The sequence below is a fragment of the Mesoplodon bidens genome, assembly GCF_964165515.1.
Source record: "Mesoplodon bidens genome assembly, chromosome: 7".
NCBI lineage: Eukaryota > Metazoa > Chordata > Mammalia > Artiodactyla > Ziphiidae > Mesoplodon > Mesoplodon bidens.
In genome coordinates, this window is record NC_138164.1 from 54,302,399 (window position 1) to 54,324,007 (window position 21,609).

General features: G+C 36.4%; 1 protein-coding gene across 7 annotated transcripts in view; it reads left to right on the forward strand.

The window, feature by feature from the left end:
- The window catches only part of SBF2 (SET binding factor 2), a 469,332-nt gene that overhangs the window by 226,837 nt on the left and 220,886 nt on the right, over positions 1-21,609 (forward strand). For all 7 annotated transcript variants that reach the window (XM_081239230.1, XM_081239229.1, XM_081239231.1 and 4 more), the window contains one exon: positions 562-667. In XM_081239230.1, the coding sequence (XP_081095356.1) occupies positions 562-667 (106 nt within the window). The remainder of the gene's footprint in view (positions 1-561; positions 668-21,609) is intronic.

The following is a 21,609-nucleotide window of genomic DNA, read 5'->3' on the forward strand; positions in this document are numbered from 1 at the left end:
CCCTCATTCTCCCATTTCTGCTACAAGGGCATAATATGAAATGTGAGTTTGGTCACGATTGGACCTAAACTTTAAAGCAGCCGAGTTGTTTTATGAGCCTTTATTAAGATGGGAATTTTGTTGACATGATTTTATTTTATTTATTTTTTAATTTTAAAAACATTTTTATTGTAGCTGCTAGAAATTTTTAAATTACATGCATGGTTCATATTACTGTATTTCTTTTGTTTTTCCACTTTTATTGACATATAACTGGCATATAAATGTTAGCTTTAACATTTTACTATTTTTTAGTTAAGTAGTATTATCAGTGATTTGTGTATCTCATGATTACTAAATTTTCACCTTTCAACTACTGAATTTTCTTGTACCGTATTCACTTGGACACAAAGTAACTTGAATGTTTTGGGCTGCATTATTGCCCTTTGCATCTGTTAATTGGTTCTTATATGGTCATCATCTGCTTTAAATTTGAACTTCAAAGGGATTTTTTTATCTTAAGAAAATGTCTGAAAAGAAATCATTTGTGGTGTGTGTGTGTGTTTTCCGCCCATTCTGCAGAAGCTGTTTTCCTTGGGTGCAGGAGATAGACAGCTGATCCAGACTCCCTTGCATGATAGTCTTCCTGTCACAGGCACTAGTGCGGCTCTCCTGTTCCAGCAATTGGGTATGTCTTCTCCCATTTTCAGTGTTCCTATAAAAGCCTATGAAAAAGAGATTTATTTTAAGCCTACATCACCCGACATAAATCAGGAAAATAAAAAGCAAACCATTAGATAACTGATATATAAAATACATAATTATATGAGTTCTAATCTTAACTAGTATTCATTCTTTTTTAAAATTAACCCAGGCCCCTTTTGCTCTTAAGTCAATTAAGCTTTTAGAAAGTAAACATATTTTCTGTGCTTTAAAAGACGAATAGATAGTATATTTTGTTTTTCCTTAGATGAATTGCTTTTATAGAAACCTTGTCAGATAGAACTAAAAGTCCCATCCTTTTCATCCCACCACCTGTATCAGGACTTTAATTTTCTAGCAATGGCTAGGATGACGTATCAGGGGGAGGACACTAGAAAGTGCCCTCTGTACATTGGACAGCTCATACTTCATTAAAGGAGTACTATAACTTAAAAATGAGTATGTTTTAGACCATTGCTGCCAGAGATTCCCACTTACTTTACCTCTTACTTATCCTTTATATGTACCTGTGTAAGAGTGTTCCACTCTCTTTGATTCAGTCTTTCTCATTGTTCTCCATCTGTGTTTGTCTTTTTCTAGTTGAATTGAAACATTCCCTTTCCTGGGGCTCATAGTCTAGTAGTTCTCCATGGAATTCTTAATTCCTTGCACAAAAATTCTACCTTCTTATTTTCCTCCTATCTCATGTTGAATTTTACTCCCTGCTTAACTCTGAAATTTATCTCTCCTTTTTCTTTAGTGGCCCCATCCTAATTCTTCTGCTGTGACTTCAGTCAGTGAAATTTAGAAAGCCTTAGAAGAGATTAATGTAAATACAAGTAGAGTTCTAGTATCCTAATAAAGATGAATGGTGACATCAACCCCAAAGTAGTAGTTCTGTATTACATCTGCCCCCACCTTAGGGGTTTAAACTCTCAAAAATTACATATTCCTTCTCTTCCTCCCTGAAAGTTTCTGCTCATTGAGTCATCTCAACCAAGTTCTAATTTAATTAAAGCTATTTTCCTTAACGTGTGAAATAGGTACTGTCTCCCTGGTGGCACTTACTTCTCTAAAGAATATCTTGTTGACTAAAACCTCCCTCCACAAACTTTGGATATAATCTTAGGGGTTCATGGACTACCTGCAGCCTGTCCATGGTGCCTCCTAATCACTGACTGAATTGATTTTAGCTAACCACTATTCACCTGACCTTTTTCAGTTAAGAGGGCCTGTATACCTCTGAAGGGTCAATCAAAGCCAAAGGTCTACCATGAAGAGGAATAGAAGGATATGACACAAAATTTCACATTCCCAAATGCTACCATTGATCTTATACTTAATGAGCACCTTATAAACCTCTCATGCTTTTGCATTTTTACAGTGATCTGAAGGGGAGGGCAGGGATTGTTACTGGCATTAATGCCCAGGACCCAGGGATATTAAACATTCTTCATGCATAATATATATGCACCAGAAGATTTTTTACCTCAAATACTAGTAGCACTCCTGATGAGAAAAACTGCTATAGATAAAGTATAAATTTATAAAACCTGGACCTCTCTTCCAGTAGTGATGGCCTTTGTAATCCAGACTAACCCTCTTAACAATGAATACTAGGAAAGCTATACAAGTATAAACAACTTCTACTTGAAAGCGTCAGAAGCAGTAAATAATGACCAAACCATGGTCCAAGAGAAGAAAAAAACCTAGAGAAGTGAACCAGATATTTGGGACCACTTTTTCCCAAGCATCTCTTGATTTTGAAAGAAGTTACTGAAAAACTGATCTCCATACTATTGATATCCAACGGCGAAGGGGAGAATCGGAGTTCAGATTTTACCAAGGGAAATTCCTTTACAAAGCTCTCTTGCTTTGAGTTGGGACCATAAAGGACCACATCCTGGGAGAGAGTAAATCACAAGTAGACAGTCCACCTGAGGAACTGAAGTACAGCTTGAAATCATTTCAGTTCCTAGAAACAGATTAAAATGATCCTTAATGCTACTATCTTTAGCCTTATAGTAGGAGTAAAAGTAAATCCTTTATGGAGCAAGATAACTGCATTCTAGGCCTCCAATATATCTACAGATTTTTACATGTATGCCCAGTACTCTCCAAAGAAGACATATAGATGGCCAAGAGCACATGAAAAGATGTTCGACATCACTAGTTATTAGAGAAATACAAATCAAAACTACAATGAAGTATCACCTCACACCTGTTAGAGTGGCAAACATCAAAAAATCTGTAAACAGTAAATGCTGGAGAGGGTGTGGAGAAAAGCGAATCCTCCTACACTGTTGGTGGGAATGTAAATTGGTACAGCCACTATGGAGAACAGTATGGCGATTCCTTAAAAAACTAAAAGTAGAGCTACCATACGATCCAGCAATCCCACTCCAGGGCATATACCCAGAGAAAACCATAATTTGAAAGGATACAGGCACCCCAATGTTCATTGAAGCACTATTTACAATAGCCAGGACATGGAATCAACCTAAATGTCCATCGACGGTGGAATGGATAAGGCAGATGTGGTACATATATACCATATATATACCATATATACCAATATATGTGGTACATATATACCAGTATTACTCAGCCATAAAAAAGGACGAAATAATGCCATCTGCAGCAACATGGATAGACCTAGAGATTGTCATACTGAGTGAAATAAGTCAAACAGAAAAAGACAAATATCATATGATAACACATGTGGAATCTAAAAAATGGTACAAATGAACCTATTTACAAAACAGAAATAGAATCACAGATGTAGAAAACAAACTTATGGCTACTAAGGGGGAAAGGGGGAGAGATAAATTAGGAGATTGGGATTGACATATACACACTACTGCATATAAAAGATAACTAATAAGAACCTACTGTATAGCACAGGGAACTCTATTCAGTGCTCTGTAACAACGTATAAGGGAATGGAGTCTAGAAGAGAGTGGATATATGTATATGTATGGCTGATTCACTTTACTGTACAGCAGAAACTAACACAACATTGTAAATCAACTATACTCCAATGAAAAAATTAATTAAAAAAAATAAAGCAGACCATCAAGTTAAAAAAAATAACCAGAAACATGAGGACTAAAGCTATCTGAAAGAAATATAAAAGAAACCATAGACAATATAAAAGGTAGTTATCGGATATTAAAATAACTATGCTTAAATAGTGAAGGAGATAGACAGTCAAGAGTGAGAATTTAGGGAGTGACATCAGCAAGATGGCACAATAGGAAGTCCCAGTCCTCGTTCTCCCACAGAAATATCAATTTAACAATTATATACAGACCAAAAAACCTTTGTGAGAACTCCAGAAGCTACTTAAGAAGTTGTGGTACCCCAGTTGATCACAGAGCTGACTGAGAACAGCTACATTGAAACAGGTAAGAAGAGCAAGTTCACTTTACCTGGTCAGCCTCACCCCCAAGCCAGCACAGCCAGCACTGGAAGAGAACGCCCAGCTTGCAGCTTCTCCTTGGGGGAAAGGGAAGGAGAAAAGTGGAGTGTCCGTCCAATGTTGAGATTTACAAAGGGCTGGCCAAGAAACTGGTTTTTGTCTTGCCATATTCGGAGCACTGACAGAATTAGCATATTTTGGATGCCTGAGGGCCACTGGAAGCAAAGAAGAATGAGGGGTGGCTTGCTGCCTTGGGAGAAGGTGCACAATCGCTTGGGAAGGAGGGAGAGGAACATTAGCATTCCAGCTTTTCAGAGGGCTGCCTGAAGTGGAGGAATGGGAACTTTAGTTTACTGCTAATGGGAGTGTGAATGGGACAGCTACCTTGGAATACAGTTTGACTTTTTAAAAAAGTTAAATAAACCAAATAATCCAGCCATTTCACTCCTAGGCGTTTACTTAAGGAAAATGATAGCATTGTCCATAAAAAATATTTGTACATGAATGGTCATATCCATATTTTTATAAGAGTGAAAATCTGGAAACAAGCTTAGTGTCCATAAATGTAATGAATAATGGTTATGGTAATGGATAAATAATCTGTGGCATATCCATACAATGGAATACTACTAGGCAATATAAAGAAATGAATTGTTGGTACGTATTACTACATGGATTAATTTGAAAATAATTATACTCAATGAAAAAAAACAGGGCTTCCCTGGTGGCGTAGGGGTTGAGAGTCCGCCTGCTGATGCAGGGGACGCGGGTTCGTGCCCTGGTCCGGGAGGATCCCACATGCCGTGGAGCGGCTGGGCCCGTGAGCCGTGGCCGCTGAGCCTGCGCTCCGCAACGGTAGAGGCCACAGCAGTGAGAGGACCGCGTACCACAAAAAAAACCAAACAAACAAGAAAGAATGCATCTTGTATAATTCAGTTTCTCTAAAGTTCTAGAAAAGCTTCAAAAATAAATGAAAAAGAAATTATCGAAATAGAACATCATTTTACAACCCTCGCAGAAGAAAAACAGGCAGATATTATGTTCCTAACCTTGCCAAACACTACCTGTGTTTTGCCAGAGAACTTAAATCTGATTCTGATCATAGAAAATACAGAAGATGGGGAACATGTTGCCCCAAGACACTACAGTTGTCAAAATCCAGGCTCTAGGAAACTATTGGTCAATGTCCTAGGTTCTTTTTTTTTTTGCGGTACGCGCACCTCTCACTGTTGTGGCCTCTCCTGTTGCGGAGCACAGGCTCTGGACGCCAGGCTCAGCAGCCATGGCTCACGGGCCCAGCCGCTCCGCGGCATGTGTTATCCTCCCAGACCGGGGCACGAACCTGTGTCCCCTGCATCGGCAGGTGGACTCTCAACCACTGCGCCACCAGGGAAGCCTGTCCCAGGTTCTTTAACATATAAATGACAAGGAATGAAGGAGGAACCACTAGATTAAAAGGGATTTGAGGGACTCCCCTGCCGGTCCAGTCGTTAAGACTTCGTGCTTCCACTGCAGGGGGCTTGGGTTCGATCCCTGGTCAGGGAACTAAGATCCTGCGTGCCACGCGGTGTGGCCAAAATTTTTTTTAAAAAAAGATTTGAAACACATCCCATTTTTAATAGAGTGAGATTGAACTATAGTGTCTAGGGATGCAAATGTCTATAGGAGAAGTCAGGAAAATGGTCAATAAAGTCAGGATATTGGTTACTTATGGCAGTAGAGAGGTGGTTGTGATTAGAGGCACATAGAAGGGGCTTCTAGGGCTGCTAGCAAAGTTCTTTCTTGACCTAGGTGGTGTTTGTAAGATAATTCATTAAGCTATACATTTGATTTGTATGCTTTTCTACATTTGTCTTTTATCTTACAATACAAATATTTAGAAAACTTGTACAACTATTTAACTCTTCATATGTACACCTTTTATTTTTTAAAAAAGTACAATGCTTGAATAAATTAGAGATTTTATCCTGAGACAACAAAAAGTCTAGAGATAGGCAGTACAGGACTGATATATTGATTCCTAAATGTCTTCAAGGGGGAGTATGGAAGTTCTACTCTGTGCTTTTTCCTTATTTATTAATAGGGAGTTTTCCCTGACTTGACTGGGAGCTTCAAGAACTGCCTTGTCTTATTATTCTTTGCATTCTGTATATCTGGCATAGTGCCTCGGGCACAGAAGGCATCAGTTTTTCTTGAATAAATTAATACACTAGCCATGAAGAAAATGGCAGTCATATCTCCTAGGAGAGTTCTGTGTATGGATGAAGTGCACCAGAACATGATGATTAGCCATTTGAATATCAAATTTCATTATTTTACTCTCTAGTATTTTGAGCTTAGTTATCTTTTGCTTACATATTCAAAATTTACTTTTCCAGGGAAAGAATAAGGAAAAGATAAGAAGGGAAAGGAGAAAGAAAGATGCTTCTAAAAGAGCACTGTATGCAGAGTTGTAGTTCTCAGAGCATGTGGTACTGATAATTCTGCTAAAGGCATGCTCTTATCACCAGTCATTTTGGTTGGACTGTTGTTGAAGGTCAGTATTAGACCATTATCAGAGTTCACTACCTGGGTTGGGGGTGGGGTAGTGGTGGTAGATTTTACAAAGCACAGACAGGAAGCAGATAAGACTCTAGGATTCTTTTGTAGCCTTGACTAGTTTTCCTGTAAAAAGTCTAAATGTAATTATAGCATTTCCTTGGTTCTTCTCTCCAAGGATTGTTATGATAATGAATTTGTTTTTCACGGTTTCAGAGGTCTCTGTGTTTGCCTGGAGTAATCACGTGGACTGCTGCCATTACCCGCCTCATTCCTTAAAATGTTCTGTGAACCATCTTCATCTCCAACTTAACACCTATTTTATTTATTTGTTTGTATCTTTTTGTAGTCTATGTGAATTGTTTTTGTTTACCTGAAGACTTGTGTTTTGTGTGGAAAATTGTAATTTTTTTACATTAATAAGATTATATTCACAAGAACTGGTTGCTATAGCCCCTCTGATTTTTTAATCTAATCCATAGCTCAGGTATCCTTCCTTGCCCCAAATAATTTTGTGAAATTCTCATGACATCTTTTGTCATATATATTCACCTATAATTTGGTTTTTAACTATAAATACACTAGTTTTAGAATACTTATTCCCTAATTTTTTATAGTATACTATTTATTAGACATTTTTAAAGTCACAGACTAAAATGATCTTGGGCCTTTAGCTATTGTCACTTTGTTTCCATAGTAAAACAACATTAGGCATGTAACATCTGTGTTTATTGATATTTTATTGACATATATATAAGTTTAAGGTTTACAGTGTGGTGATTTGATGATGCTTGTACATACTGAAAAATAATTACCACAATAAGATTAGTTAACACCTCCATCCCCTCACATAACTATCATTTGTGTGTGTGCTGTTAACATTTAGCATCTACTCTTTTCACTGTTTTCAAGTATGTAATACAGTATTGTTAATTATAGTCACCATGCTGTACATTAGATTCTCAGAATTTATTCATCTTATACCTGGAATTTGTACCCTTTGACCAATATCTTCCCAATTCCCCCACCCCTTAGCCCCTGGCAACCACCATTCTACTCTTTATTTCTATGAGTTCAGTTTTTTTAGATTCCATATATAAATGAGAATATAGAGTATTTGGCTTTCTCTATCTGACTTATTTCACTTAGCATAGTAACTTCAGGGTCTGTCCATGTTGTCATGAAAGACAGGGTTTCCTTCCTTTTTATGGTTGAATAATATTCCAATGTGGTATATGTATATTTTCTTTTTCCATTCATCTGTTGATGGACACTTAGGTTGTTTCCATGTCCTGGCTATTGTGAATAATGCTACAATGAACACATGAGTGTAGATACCTCTTTGAGATACTGATTTCATTCCCTTTGGATATATACCCAGAAGTAGAATTGCTGGATCATATTGTAGTTCTATTTTTCATTTCTTGAGGAAGCTTCATACTGTTTAACCTAGTAGCTGGACCAATTTACATTCCCACCAACAGTGTAGAAGAATTCCCTCTTCTCTTTTGATAATAATCATTCTAACTGTTGTAAGATGGTATCTCATTGTGGTTTTGATTTACATTTCCTTGATGATTAGTGAAGTTGAGCATCTTTTCATGTGCCTGTTGGCATTTGTATATCTTCTTTGGAAAAACATCTATTCGAGTCCTTTGCCCATTTTTTAATCTTTTTTTTTTCTTTTTGCTATTGAGTTGTATGAGTTCCTGATATATTTTAGTTACTAATATCTTATCAAATAGATGGTTTGCCTGTAATTTCTCCTATTCTGTAGACTGCCTTTTCGTTTTGCTGATAGTTTCCTTTGCTGTTCAGAAACTTTTTAGTTGGTGTAGTCGCACTTGTTTATTTTTGCTTTTGCTGCTTGAGCTTTGGGTGTCACATCCAAAAAATCATTGCCAAGACCAACATCAAGAAGATTTTTCCCTGTTTCCTTTAGTAGTTTTATAGTTTTGGTTCTTTTATTTATTATTTAATACACTTCGTGTTATTTTTTGTGAGTGGTGTGAGATAGGGGTCCAATTTCATTCTTTTGTGCACGAATATCCAGTTTTTCCAGCATCACTTGTTGAAGAGACTGTCCTTTCCTCATTGAATATTTTTGGCTTCTTTGTCAAATATTAGTTGACTGCATAAGTGTGAGCTTCTTTCTACACTCTCAATTCTATTCCATTGATCTATGTGTCTGTTTTTATGTCAATACTACACTTTTTGATTATTGTAGCCTTGTAATATAGTTTAAAATCAGGAATTGTGAAACCTGTAGCTCTGTTCTTCTTTTTCAGGATCCCTTTGGCTATCTAGGGACTTATATGAATTTTAGGATTGATTTTTTTTCTATGTCTATGAAAAATATAATTATTTTGATTGCATTGAATCCATAGGTGGTTTGAGGTAATATGGATATTTCAACAATGTTAATACTTCTGATTTATGAATATGGGATATATTTCAATTTATTTGTGTCTTCTTCAGTTTCTTTCATCAAAGTGTCATAGTTTTCAATGTACAGATCTTTTACCTCCTTGGTTAAATTTATTCCTAAGTACTTTATTCATTTTGATGCTACTGTAAATGGGATTATTTTAGTTCTTTTTCAGATAGTTCATTGTTAGTATATAGAAATGCAACCCATTTTTGTATGTTGATTTTATATCCTGTAACTTTACTGAATTTGTTTATTAGTTCTAACAACTCTTTGGTGGAGTCTTTAGAATTTTCTATATATAAGATCATATCATCTGCAAATGGAGACAGTTTTACTTCTTCCATTCGGATTTGGATGCTTTCTATTTTGTTTTCTTCCCTAATTGCTCTGGCTAGGACTTCCGGTACTATGTTGAAGAGGAATGGGCAGCCTTGTCCTGTTCCTGATCTTAGCAGGAAAGCTTTCATGCTTTCACTGTTAAATATTCAATAAGATGTGAGCTCTGGGCTTGTCATATGTGGCATTTATTATGTTGGAGTATGTTTTTTCTATACCCAATTTGTTGAGAGTTTTTATCATGAAAGAATGTTCAATCACATGTTTTTTCTACATCTGTTGAGATAATCATAGGATTTTTTTAATCTTTAATTTCATTACTGTGGTATATCACATTGATGGATTTGTATATGTTGAACTTTCCTTACATTCTGGGAGTAAATTCCAGTTGACCATTGTATATGATCCTTTTAATGTGCTGTTGAATTTATTTTGCTGGTATTTTATTGAGAATTTTTATGTCTGTGTTAATCAGTAATATTGGCCTGCAGTTTTCTTTTCTTACAGAGTCCTTATCTGGCTTTGTTATTAGGGTAATTCTGGCCTTAGGGAATGTTCCTTCCTCTTCAGTTTTTTGGAAGAGTTTGAGAATAATTGGTATTAATTCTTCTCTAAGTGTTTGGTGGAATTCACCAGTGAAACCATCTGGTCCAGAACTTTTCTTTGTTGGGAGGTTTTGATTACCATTTCAATCTCCTTATTCATTATTGGTCTGATCAAGATTTTTATTTCCTCATGATTCCATCTTGGTATAAACTTTTTTATATGCATACTTCCTTTTTGCTCACCCATATTTAGTCAGTTTTTCATTAGCAATTATTGAGTCAATATTTCTGTATATTATATCTAATACTAAATATAGATTTTTTAAAAATTACTAAAATAGCTAGAGTTTTCTTCAGTTTATCTTATAAACATAATTTTTCCTTTTTACATAAATATCCTTAAAATGTTGATTGTAACCATAACTTGCTATTTAGAAAGTTATTTCTGCTTTTAAATATTTTAATGGAAAACTTCTGGCATTCTCTCTTTTGTCTTCCTCTGGAATAGCTTCTGTTTGTAATGCTATATAATTATTCTTAAAGTGACATTAACTTTTATAAGAGTATCAAAAATAATTTATGTTCCTGAAATAGAAAGAAGAAAGATGTCAGAGGAAAGAATGAAGGCTTAGGTTGTGGAAAATGGTTCTCTTTAAAGGTAACACCTTTAAGAAGAATATGTTGATTGGTAAACTTATGAACCACATGATTAGTGCATCAGTTGTAGAATGATTTTTGTTCTTTTTCCTTAAATGATCAAAATCTAGTGTCTTGGATCATATTACTATTTTCATTAGTTTTCCTAGATTATTCATGTAGCATTATTGTTTTAGTCTTATTCTCAGTTATAATGGAAAAAAATGAAGTAGCCGTTTTTTTTCTCAATACATGTAGTTTAAAAGGTAGTTGGAGGGACTTCCCTGATGGCGCAGTGGTTAAGAATCCACCTGCCAATGCAGGGGACACGGGTTCGAGCCCTGGTCTGGGAAGATCCCACATGCTGCGCAGCAACTAAGCCTGTGCATCACAACTACTGAGCCTGCACTCTGGAGCCCGTGAGCCACAGCTACTGAGCCCGCGTGCCACAGCTACTGAAGCCTGCGCACCTAGAGCCCACGCTCTGCAACAAGAGAAGCCACCGCAGTGAGAAGCCTGTGCACCGCAATGAAGGGTAGCCCCCGCTCACACGCAGCAACAAAGAGAGAGAAAGCCCACATGCAGAAACAAAGACCCAATGTGACCAAAAATTAATTAATTAATTAATTTTTAAAATTAAAAAAAAGAAAAAAAGGTAGTTGGAGAATTTGCGGGCACAAGAGTTTAGACCGTTACTATAAATGGCATGTTGTACTCTAGGTAGGAAAGAAGGAAATAGGAAATTTAGTGTTTTACTGTAACTATATTTATGATTAATCACTTTTTGACCGTTTATAATTTTATTTATTTATTTAGGGCTGCGCTGGGTCTTTGTTGCCACGCGTGTGCTTTCTCTAGTTGCGGCGAGTGGGGGCTACTCTTTGTTATGGTGCACGGGCTTCTTGTTGCGGCGCACGGGCTCAGTAATTGTGGCATGTGTGCTCAGTAGTTGTGGCTCGCGGGCTCCAGAGCGCAGGCTCAGCAGTTGTGGCACACTGGCTTAGTTGCTCCACGGCATGTGGGATCTTCCAGGACCAGGGATCATACCTGCATCCCCTGTGTTGGCAACCGGATTCTTAACCACTGCACCACCAGGGAAGTCCATCATTTTTTGACAGTTTAGATGTCAACTGTTTGTCTTGGGGATTTGAAACAAATCTTCTCACTAGTCTGTTCTGGAGCACTTTTCTGAAGAAACTTCTTACCATGTCTACTTTATTACAGAGTCCTAAGAATTTCTAGGGAAGACTGTTCAATTTACGTTTTGGTAATAAATAGCACAAAGAATAAACTTTCTATAATGCCGATCTGCAGGAGTATATTTTTCTCATCAGATGTTTACAAAACCATTACCATGTGCTAGGTCCTGTGCTAGTCACTACGGATATAAAGGTGAAACAACCTCAGCCCTTATCCCAGATAATACTTTTAGCCTAGTGGAGAAACAGATACATTTTAAAAATTACAGTACAGTATAATTAGTGCAATAATAGAGATACTAAGAGCTAACTCTTACTAGCTAGAAAAGTGGAAGAAGGACATTCTAGGCAGAAAGAAGAACATAAGCAACGGTAGAGAGCCATGACAGGCCTTCATGAAACAGTAAGATGTTTGATGAAGCTTGAGCATTCAGCAGTAGTTAGAATGTTATCAGGAAATTGATTGCTTGCTTTTCAAAATTAAACATTAAATATTTATGCTAGTTTTATAAAGGGAACCATTTTTAAAATACCAAAGACTGACAGTCATTGACCAATGGAGTGCTTGTTGACTAATGTACTATGCTTGCTAGAATTACACATAAATAAAGTATGTGCTTGCTACATGATATCATTTGAGGACAGTTCATAAGAATCCTGATTCAAAACTATCTTCTCCATTTTCCTTTTATGGCATTTAAATGCTACCACTAAATAGTTGCCCCTGTCTTTGAATTGAGTTATCCTTTAATGAACGCAAATGTCTGAGGCAAGATAGCTATTAACTGTTATCCACCATTGTCACAAAGTTCTCTTGTGTAAAATATCATTTTGCTCTGTTTTTGGCCCCGCGCTGCGCAACGTGTGGGATCTTAGTTCCCCGACCAGGGATCAAATGCGTGGGCCCACTGCAGTGGAAGCACTGAGTCTTAACCACTGGACTACCAGGGAAGTTCCTCTTTGAGCACTTTAGAGATTAATCTTATAAAATATGGTTATTCCAACAATTAAGTATGCAGCTTACAAATGGTGGCAAGATAAATTATCCTCTTTTCTGTGCTCTGTAGCATTTTTTACAGGTCGCTGTTCTGTTGTGTGTTAATTATTTTTTTACCAACCTGCCATCTTCACTGAGCTGCGAGCTCCTACAAACCTGCCTCAATTTTTTTATATCTATCCCTAGGGTTTAGCAGTTTCTTATATATCTCAGCAGCTAGGTAAAGGTTTAACAGTAGAGGCAGGGAAGAAAGGGGAGAAGAAAGTTTTTTTTTTTTTGCAGTACGCGGGCCTCTCACTGCTGTGCCTCTCCCGTTGCGGAGCACAGGCTCCGGATGCGCAGGCTCAGCAGCCATGGCTCACGGGCCCAGCTGCTCCGTGGCATGTGGGATCTTCCCGGACTGGGGCACGAACCCGCGTCCCCTGCATCGGCAGGTGGACTCTCAACCACTGCGCCACCAGGGAAGCCCAAGAAAGTTTTAATTAAAAGAATTCGTTCTGCCAAGGCACTTGCTTCCTGTTTGTTCCTCGCTTTAATTCTCCAGTTATTCACTCTATATTATCCTTTCCCTTTGTTTGCTCTTCTGCTCCTAAAGCCTCTTTTGTTTCCTGCTTCTTAAATTGAAACATTAAAGTAGATTTAAAAACCTGGTCATTCAGAACAGGCACAGACTAAGAATCTGGACCATTTGGGGTTGATGTGATTACCCTTGACCCAGAGAACCAATTGTGTTGTTCAACAAGGAAGGAAATGTGCTATACCTTTTTACAAAGTTTTGCTTGAGTTGGTCTTCTGTGGATTGTTACTTGGGCTATAGATATACAGTTGTAGATTTGAATTCTTTGTGGTCATAAGTATTTGTTAAATGACTTCTTGTATTTAAAGATTACCAGATTGCTAAACTCTACTTATAAGCATGTAAAGTGTACTTAATTCATGTCACATTCAAGGGAATAAGCCCATGTTCATAACCACTAAAATATACCGATGCATACTTGCCCAGTTCAGTTACATTTCTTAGTTATTTTTTACTTAGAAGATTTCCATTTATATTTGGAAATAATATACTGAATTTGTAACAAATATTAAACATTGCTTCTCAGTGGTAGTTACAAAACTAAACTATATAAAGCTTTAGATAATCTGGGAGGGTAGGGATTTTGTTTTTCTTCATTATTGTATTCCTGATACCTTGTGCATAGTAGCTACTCAACAAATAACAACCGAATGAATGAGAAATCTCCTTTTTCATGACTTGTATTAAGCCATGGCCATTGTTAAGTTTTCTCCATTGTGGATTGACAGAATTATAGTAAATTGTTTAAGGCTTTTGGAAATATAGCCTGTCTTGAAAACCATGGCCTTCAGTTCTTCAATTTGCCCATTTCAAAGCTGAGACGTAGTGTTCTATTTGTGTAACATATCGTTATTATTCAGAGAAGGGGAGGATTCTGGAGAAAAGTTTGGGGTGTTGTTTTTTCAAAACGGGAAACAAATACGTTCATTAATGTTTGATGCTATGAATTTTAGAACTCTAACCCCTAAAGAAAAGTTAAAATCAGGAAGTAATTTTTCAGAATGTTTTACTATTTAAATAACCAACAGGATGTGTATGTACCATTATAGTGAAATCAGCAGTAATTATCACTGGAATGTTTGTTTTTCATATTGTTTTCTCTACTGTTATTGTGTAGCTTTGGATGGACGCTGGCTACCAAAGACTAGGAAACAATTCAAGGTTATTTAGAAAGCTGATTATGACTAGTAGTTCAAAGAAAATGAATTTCTAATTAACTCTGTGAACACAGCAACAAGTGTTGCTAGTTAGGAATAAAAACATTAATGTAATTTCTTAAAATATTTGAGATTGTTAATTATCTAAAGCTGAAGAAAGCATGTTATATTTAAAAATACAAAGTTTAAGCAATCCTTCAGTTAGTCACAGGTAAATTTTATTCTATATTACATTAAATAATTTTCTGGATAATGAGAAACTTACCCTTTAAGCACTAGAATATTATCCCAACTCATTTCTAATACATGAGACATAAATCCTCTATTAGTAAATATAGTCTAATATTTCACCCCTTGATATCACAAATTGATTGTTTTTACTGATATAAGTAGGTTAGAGTCCCTTAAAAGTGCATGCCTTCCTTCTTCACAATTTATCTACTACTACATGATGCCAGCTATGACTTTTATTTTCTGATGGATTATCTTTTTTGTGAGGGATTACAGAGGGTTCACATGGGAGTGGAAAGGGAAAAGTTCTTCCCTAGAGTCTTCAGGAAAAAAGCTTGGACTCCTTACTATGGTATACAAATTCTTCATGAACCTACCCTTGGCAAAACTACTTGTAGGTCTCTCTGAGTACCTTTTCCTTCCTCAGTCCTCTGTTTCTTTGCACATGGTCTTCTGTCAACTTTGAAAGCCTTACTGCTCTTGTCTCCCTAACTCTAACTTCTGCTTATCCTTCAAAATACAACTCGAGTGTCAGCTCCTTTAGGTGGGCCCAGTGTGATCATAAAGGTCCTTAAAAGATGGAAGAGGGAAGCAAAAGAGTCAGTGTCAGAGTGGTGTACTCTGACATCACACAAGGGACAAAGACTCAACCGGCCTTACCAGCTTTGACGATAGAAGGGAGCCATGAGTTCAGGAATGTGGGCAGGTGCTGGAAGCTGGAAAAGCCAAGAGTAGGGCTTCTGACCTCCTGAACTTTAAGATAATATATTCATGTGGTTTTAAGCCATTAAGTTTGTGGTAATTTATTATAATAGCCATTGGAAATTAATACAGCTGCAGACTTTTTTAATATAAATTTTTATTTTTAAATGCTTTGACTCACAAGAAGTTGCTAAAATGGTACAGAGAATTCTCAAGAATACATCACCTACCTTCCCCCAACAATAATGTCTTATGTAATCATAGTACATTATAACAACCAGGGAATTGATATTGGCACAATACTATTAATTCAAGGAAGGAGTGACACTTCTCTGAGTAGACCTTCTTATGTAGTTTTGACTTCTCAAAACTTATTTAGGTCTCACGTCTTCAGAAAACAATATTAGATCAATCATCATGGGAAGAAATAAAAAAAATTAAAACTGAAAGCATACAGAAACAAACTCCACTCTCTTTCATATGAATAACATAACCATACTGAAGAGGAAAAACTAATCAAAGTAACTTATAAACACAGTATTTGACTATATAACCTCAGTTTTGGAGAGAATTGCAAATGAATTGTTAACTCCTTTTTAGTTGGTGTGATTTTTTTTGAGTTAGAATGGCTGAAAAAATCATGCAGTTTATATATAATATAAGATTTAGCAAATGAATAAATGTGTGTATGTTATTAGAATCCAGGGTTCTCACTGGAAGAAGGGACATACAAATATGTATTGGAGTCAGTGGGGAGACCCTATGAGAATAGACTGGAATTGAAAGTAATGATGTGGACTCAGGATTTCTCAAATATATGTATATGTGTGTATACATATATATGTGTGTGTGTCTGTTTGTCTTTATGCATGTATACGTGTTCATGTATGTGCATGTATCTGCTGTATCTGCAGAAGTAGCCCAGAAACAAAGACACCCTAGAAGAAATGATCTAACATTTACCCCAAACCCCAGTATCCTTGATCTTTAATGCCATTCCTCACAAAAAGGAACCAGCCTCCTTGGAGAAGTGGCTGACTTCAGAGCAGGGACAGGGTAGGTAAAATATGAGCCTGGATTATTTTGTCAAGCCAGAAAGTAAGAAAAAAAAAAAATGAGTTCATGTCACAGGGACACAAGAACTAGGTTTAAAAGGGTGCCCACTGTCTAAATCTAGGACTTAATTGGCACAAAAATAATTAAGGGCAGTAATGACTTATAGAATGTTGGAATAAAAAAATAGAAATCCAAAAAAAAAAAAAGAAATCCATGAGTCCATACTGATAATGGATATATAAATAAGCAGGTTAGTGGGGGAATAAATGAGGGTTCTGCTTATTGCAGAATGTTGAGTGCTGACTGGTGAATGTGGAGGAAGTGCTGGATTTGGAAAAGCATTTTATGATTGTCATAGTAAAGACTGATTCACATAGTAATTATCAATAGATGCTAAATCTAGGCAGAAATTTTGGTGAGGAACAAGATATTTGCATGGTCTAAAGTGTCTGAACACAGATTGCTTATTAGTTATAAGGAAAAATACGAAGTATACATTAGAGAAGTTAGATAGCAATAAACTAAAGTTTAGGTGAACAAAATTGTCATCACCAAGGATAATGATTCTGGTTATGGCAGTATGAAGAGTTAATCCTCTCCCTAAAGAATCAGTGTGAAACTAGACAGAAATTGTTGTACAGTTATTGTACAACTATTTCAGTGCTCTGGAAATTGACCAAAAGCAAACAACAAACTCAGAAGCATTTATTCATGCTAGACCTTTGGATAAGAATAGTAGGAACCTGCAGCATTCTTACCTGGGGTGACTCCCATCTTTCCCACATGTCAGTACTATCAGTGAAAATGATAGTTTTGCTAGGGCAGGGCTGGCCATAAAACCAGCAACTTTGCTGCCAAAAGGGGGGAAAGCTTAAGCCCACAGCATCATTGTCAGGAAAAATAATATTGAATCCAGAAGGAAATGAAAGGGAAAAAACTCTAACTCTGCTTGTCTAAGTTATAATCCTATTTGGGGCTAGTGGCAGACCTGCTAGAAATTTAACAGGAAAATCCTGGTAATGAGAGAGTCATAGGAGGGCTAGATGAGACACAGGACCAAGATGGCAACATAGGAGGCTCCTGAATTTCACTCTTTCACAGAGAGCTACACATGGAGCAATTCCCTGTGAGAGAAATCCAGAAACTAGTTAAGTTACTCCTGTACCTTGGGCTCCTAAGAAAATACCCACGTTGAAATGGGTAGGAATGATGGAGATACACTCCTGCCATAAACCCCACTCCTTGCACAGCACCAAATAATGGAGAGGGAACCCCCAACGCCCAGCTTCTGCCTGAAGAGCCAAGGGTTGGGGCCACACATCTTGAACATCAACTTTAAAGGCTCCCACCTGAGGAATGGTTCCCTCAAACTCCTAGCTCTGAAAGCCAACAGAGTTTGTGTTCACAAGTCCCATAGGACTATAGAACACAGAGAAGCAGTTCTTAATGGGTGTGTGAGCACTTACTGTGGTTATCCCTCCAGGCTCAGTGCAGAGGAAGCAGGCAAAAATACCCTTCTCCCAGTGTTTCCCTAAAAGGTGTTTGACTGCATACTTTACAGGGTACAGCTTCTAATTAACACAGAGCTAGGTGCTGACTGCTGTCCTCACCAGAGCCTAAAAGAAAAAAGACTTACTTCAGCTTTCATGATACATATACACTGAAGGTGAAGCTATATAAAAATATATCTGGGCTTCCCTGATGGCGCAGTGGTTGAGAGTCCGCCTGCCGATGCAGGGGATACAGGTTCGTGCCCTGGTCCGGGAAGATCCCACATGCCACGTAGCGGCTAGGCCCGTGAGCCACGGCCACTGAGCCTGCGTGTCCGGAGTCTGTGTTCCGCAAAGGGAGAGGCCACAACAGTGAGAGGTCCGTGTACCACACACACACACACACACAAAATATATATATATATATATAATGCAAATAAAAGCGAAAGGAAAGCACAGATAGCTACATTGATATCAGACAGAATAGACTTTAAACCAAAAACTGTAATAAGAGACAGAGTCATTATATAATGATAAAATAGTCAATTCATCAAGAGGTTATAACAACTGTAAATATTTATGTACCCAACATCAGAGTACTTAAATATATAAAGCAAATATTAACAGAGCTGAAGGGAAAAGTTGACAGCAATACAATAATAGTAGAAGACTTCAGTACCCCACATTCAAAATGGATAGGTCATCCAAACAGAAAATCAATAAGGCAAATAGTAAGGACTTAAACAACATGTTATAGCAGATGGACCTAACAGACATATACAAAACCTTCCATCCAACAGCAACAAAATATACACATTCTTCTCAAGCACACGTTGAACATTCTCCAGGATGAATTGTATATTGGGCTACAAAACAAGTCTTAATAAATTTATGAAGATTAAAATCATATCAAGTGTGTTTTTCAACCAGGATGGTGTGAAACTAGAAATCGGTATCAAGAAGAAAACTTGTAAATTCACAAATGTATAGAGATGAAGCAACATGCTCCTGAACAACCAGTGAGTCAATGAAAACATCAAAAATATCATGAGACAAACGAAAATGGAAAAGCAAACACCAAAACTTACGGGATGCAGCAAATGCAGATCTAAGAGGGAAGTTTACGGTGATAAATATCTACATTAAGAAAAAAGAAAGATCTCAAATATCCTAACTTTACATTCCAAGGAATTAGAAAAAGAACAAATGAAGCCTGACGTTAGTAGAAGGAAGGAAATAACAAAGATCAGAGCAAAAAATAAATGAAATAGAGAATAAAAAGACAGTAGAAAAGATCAATGAAACTAACAGCTGTTTCTTAAAAAAGATAAGTAGAATTGACAAACCTTTAGCTAGACTTAGGAAAAAAAAGAGAAAATACTCAAATAAGTAAAATCAGGTATGAAAGAGGGGACATGACAACTGATACCACAGAAACACTAGGGATCATAGTGAGTACTGTGAAAATACCAACAGTTAGGTAACCTAGAAGAATGAATAAATTCCTAGAAACATACAACCTACCAAAACGAAATAGTAAATAGAAAATCTGAACAGAACAATTACTAAGGAGATTGAATCAGTAATCAAAAACATTCCCAAAAGGAAAGTGCAGGACCACATGGCTTCACTGGTGAATCCAACCAAAAATTGAAAGAAGAATTAATACCTGTCCATTACAAACTCTTCCAAAAAATGGAAGTGGGAACACTTCCAAACTCATTTTAAAAGACCAGGATTACTACCCTGATACCAAAGCCAGACTTGGACACTACAAGAAAAGGAAACTAGAAGCCAACATCCCTGATGAACTTAGATGAAAAAATCTTCAACAAAATATTGGCAAACCAAATTCAACAACATGTTAAAGGATCATAGACCATGATTGAGTAGGATTTACTCCTGGGATGCAAGATAGTTTAGTGAGCAAATGAATAAATTGTTCTCTTTGAAATGGTTAATTTTATGTTATGTGAACTTTATCTCAGTAAAAGAAAAATTTAAGGTTGTGGAAATGCTCCATATTGAATGAGAATAAAGAAACATGACAGCTAAATGGAATATTGAGCTTAGAATGAATCCTGATGGTAGGGGAAAAGCTCCAAAGAATAACATTGAGTCAGTGGACAAAATTGGAATACAAATGTAAGATTAGACTTCAAGTATTGCAACATGTTTAATTTACTGAGGATGATAACCATACTGTGGTTAGGAAGACATTATCTTTATTCTTACAAAAAACACACTGAAGTATTTAGGGGTAAATGTCGTGATGTGTACAGTCACATGGCTTAGAAAAATGTGTGTGTGTTTGTAGAAAGAGTCAGGGCATGCTAGCACATAAGTACAAATGTTAAAGCAAATGGAGCAAAATTTTACCATTAGGTGAATCATTGTGAAGGGTAGATGGGTGCTCTGTGCACTATTCTTGCAACTTTTCTGTAAGCTTTAAATTATTCCCCCCCCCCAAAAAATGTTTAATGTATCTATGATCCAGTTTAACAAATGTAGCATCATAGATATAGTTGAAATTTCCTGTGTATGCCTTCTCATCCCAGAGATGTATACTATCCCGAATTTGGTATTTTTTAGTCCCAGATATAGCTTTATATTTTGACTGTATGTTTGTATATACCTGAACAATATATAGTAGCATTTTGTATGGTTTTAAACAATATATAAATGCTGTCATTCTATAGCATCACTTTATGCCTTACTTTCCTCATTCGATATTATATTTGGGAGAGTTATTCATGTTGATATATGTAGCACTAACTCTCTTATTTTCACTGCTGTAAAGGTATCCCAAAAGTCTTAGTGATGTTTTAATCTATCTTAAATTCACAAGTATAAATGTTACAGACCTACCCCCAAAAGCCATATCACTTGAAAATTGTATTTAAATTTCTTTAATAATTATTTCATTTTATAAATTTTGTTTTTTTTCAACATCTTTATTGGAGTATAATTGCTTTTCATTTTTTGTTTCAGTCAACATTTGCCATCTTCAATCAGAGGAAGTTTAATTTATAGTATGATTTTACTATAATTTATTCTTCATTCTTACCTTTAGGATGTGCCCACCTTTTTCATTGTTTAAATACTTCTACAACGTACCTTTTTGTACCTTACCTTCTTGAGTACATGTGAGAGAATTTCTGTGATAAATAACTCATAATGGAATTACTAAAATTACTGTAATAACTAGGTGGTAAGGTATATGCATCTTAAGTTTCTTTATATTCCTCACAGCAGTATGTATGATAGTTCCTTTCCCTGCCATCCTCATAAAAACTTAGAATTGTTAGGCTTTGATTTTGGCTATTGTAGTAGGTTTAATATCATACCTCATGAATTTATTAGGTTGAATTTTTCTGATTATTAGAAGTTTTGGAGCTTCTTTTCATGTTTATCATTTTGATTTCTTCTTTTGTAAATTGTAAATTCATATTATTCTCTTACGTTGCTTTTTCCTTGTTGATTTTAGTGGGGATTTTTAAAGTTGTCAACAATGTGCTATTTCCAAGAAGTAAAGAAAGGTTGATGTAAAAAGGTGGAAAAAAGATACACCAGGAAAATTTCAATAACAAAACTGGTATGGTTATGTTAACA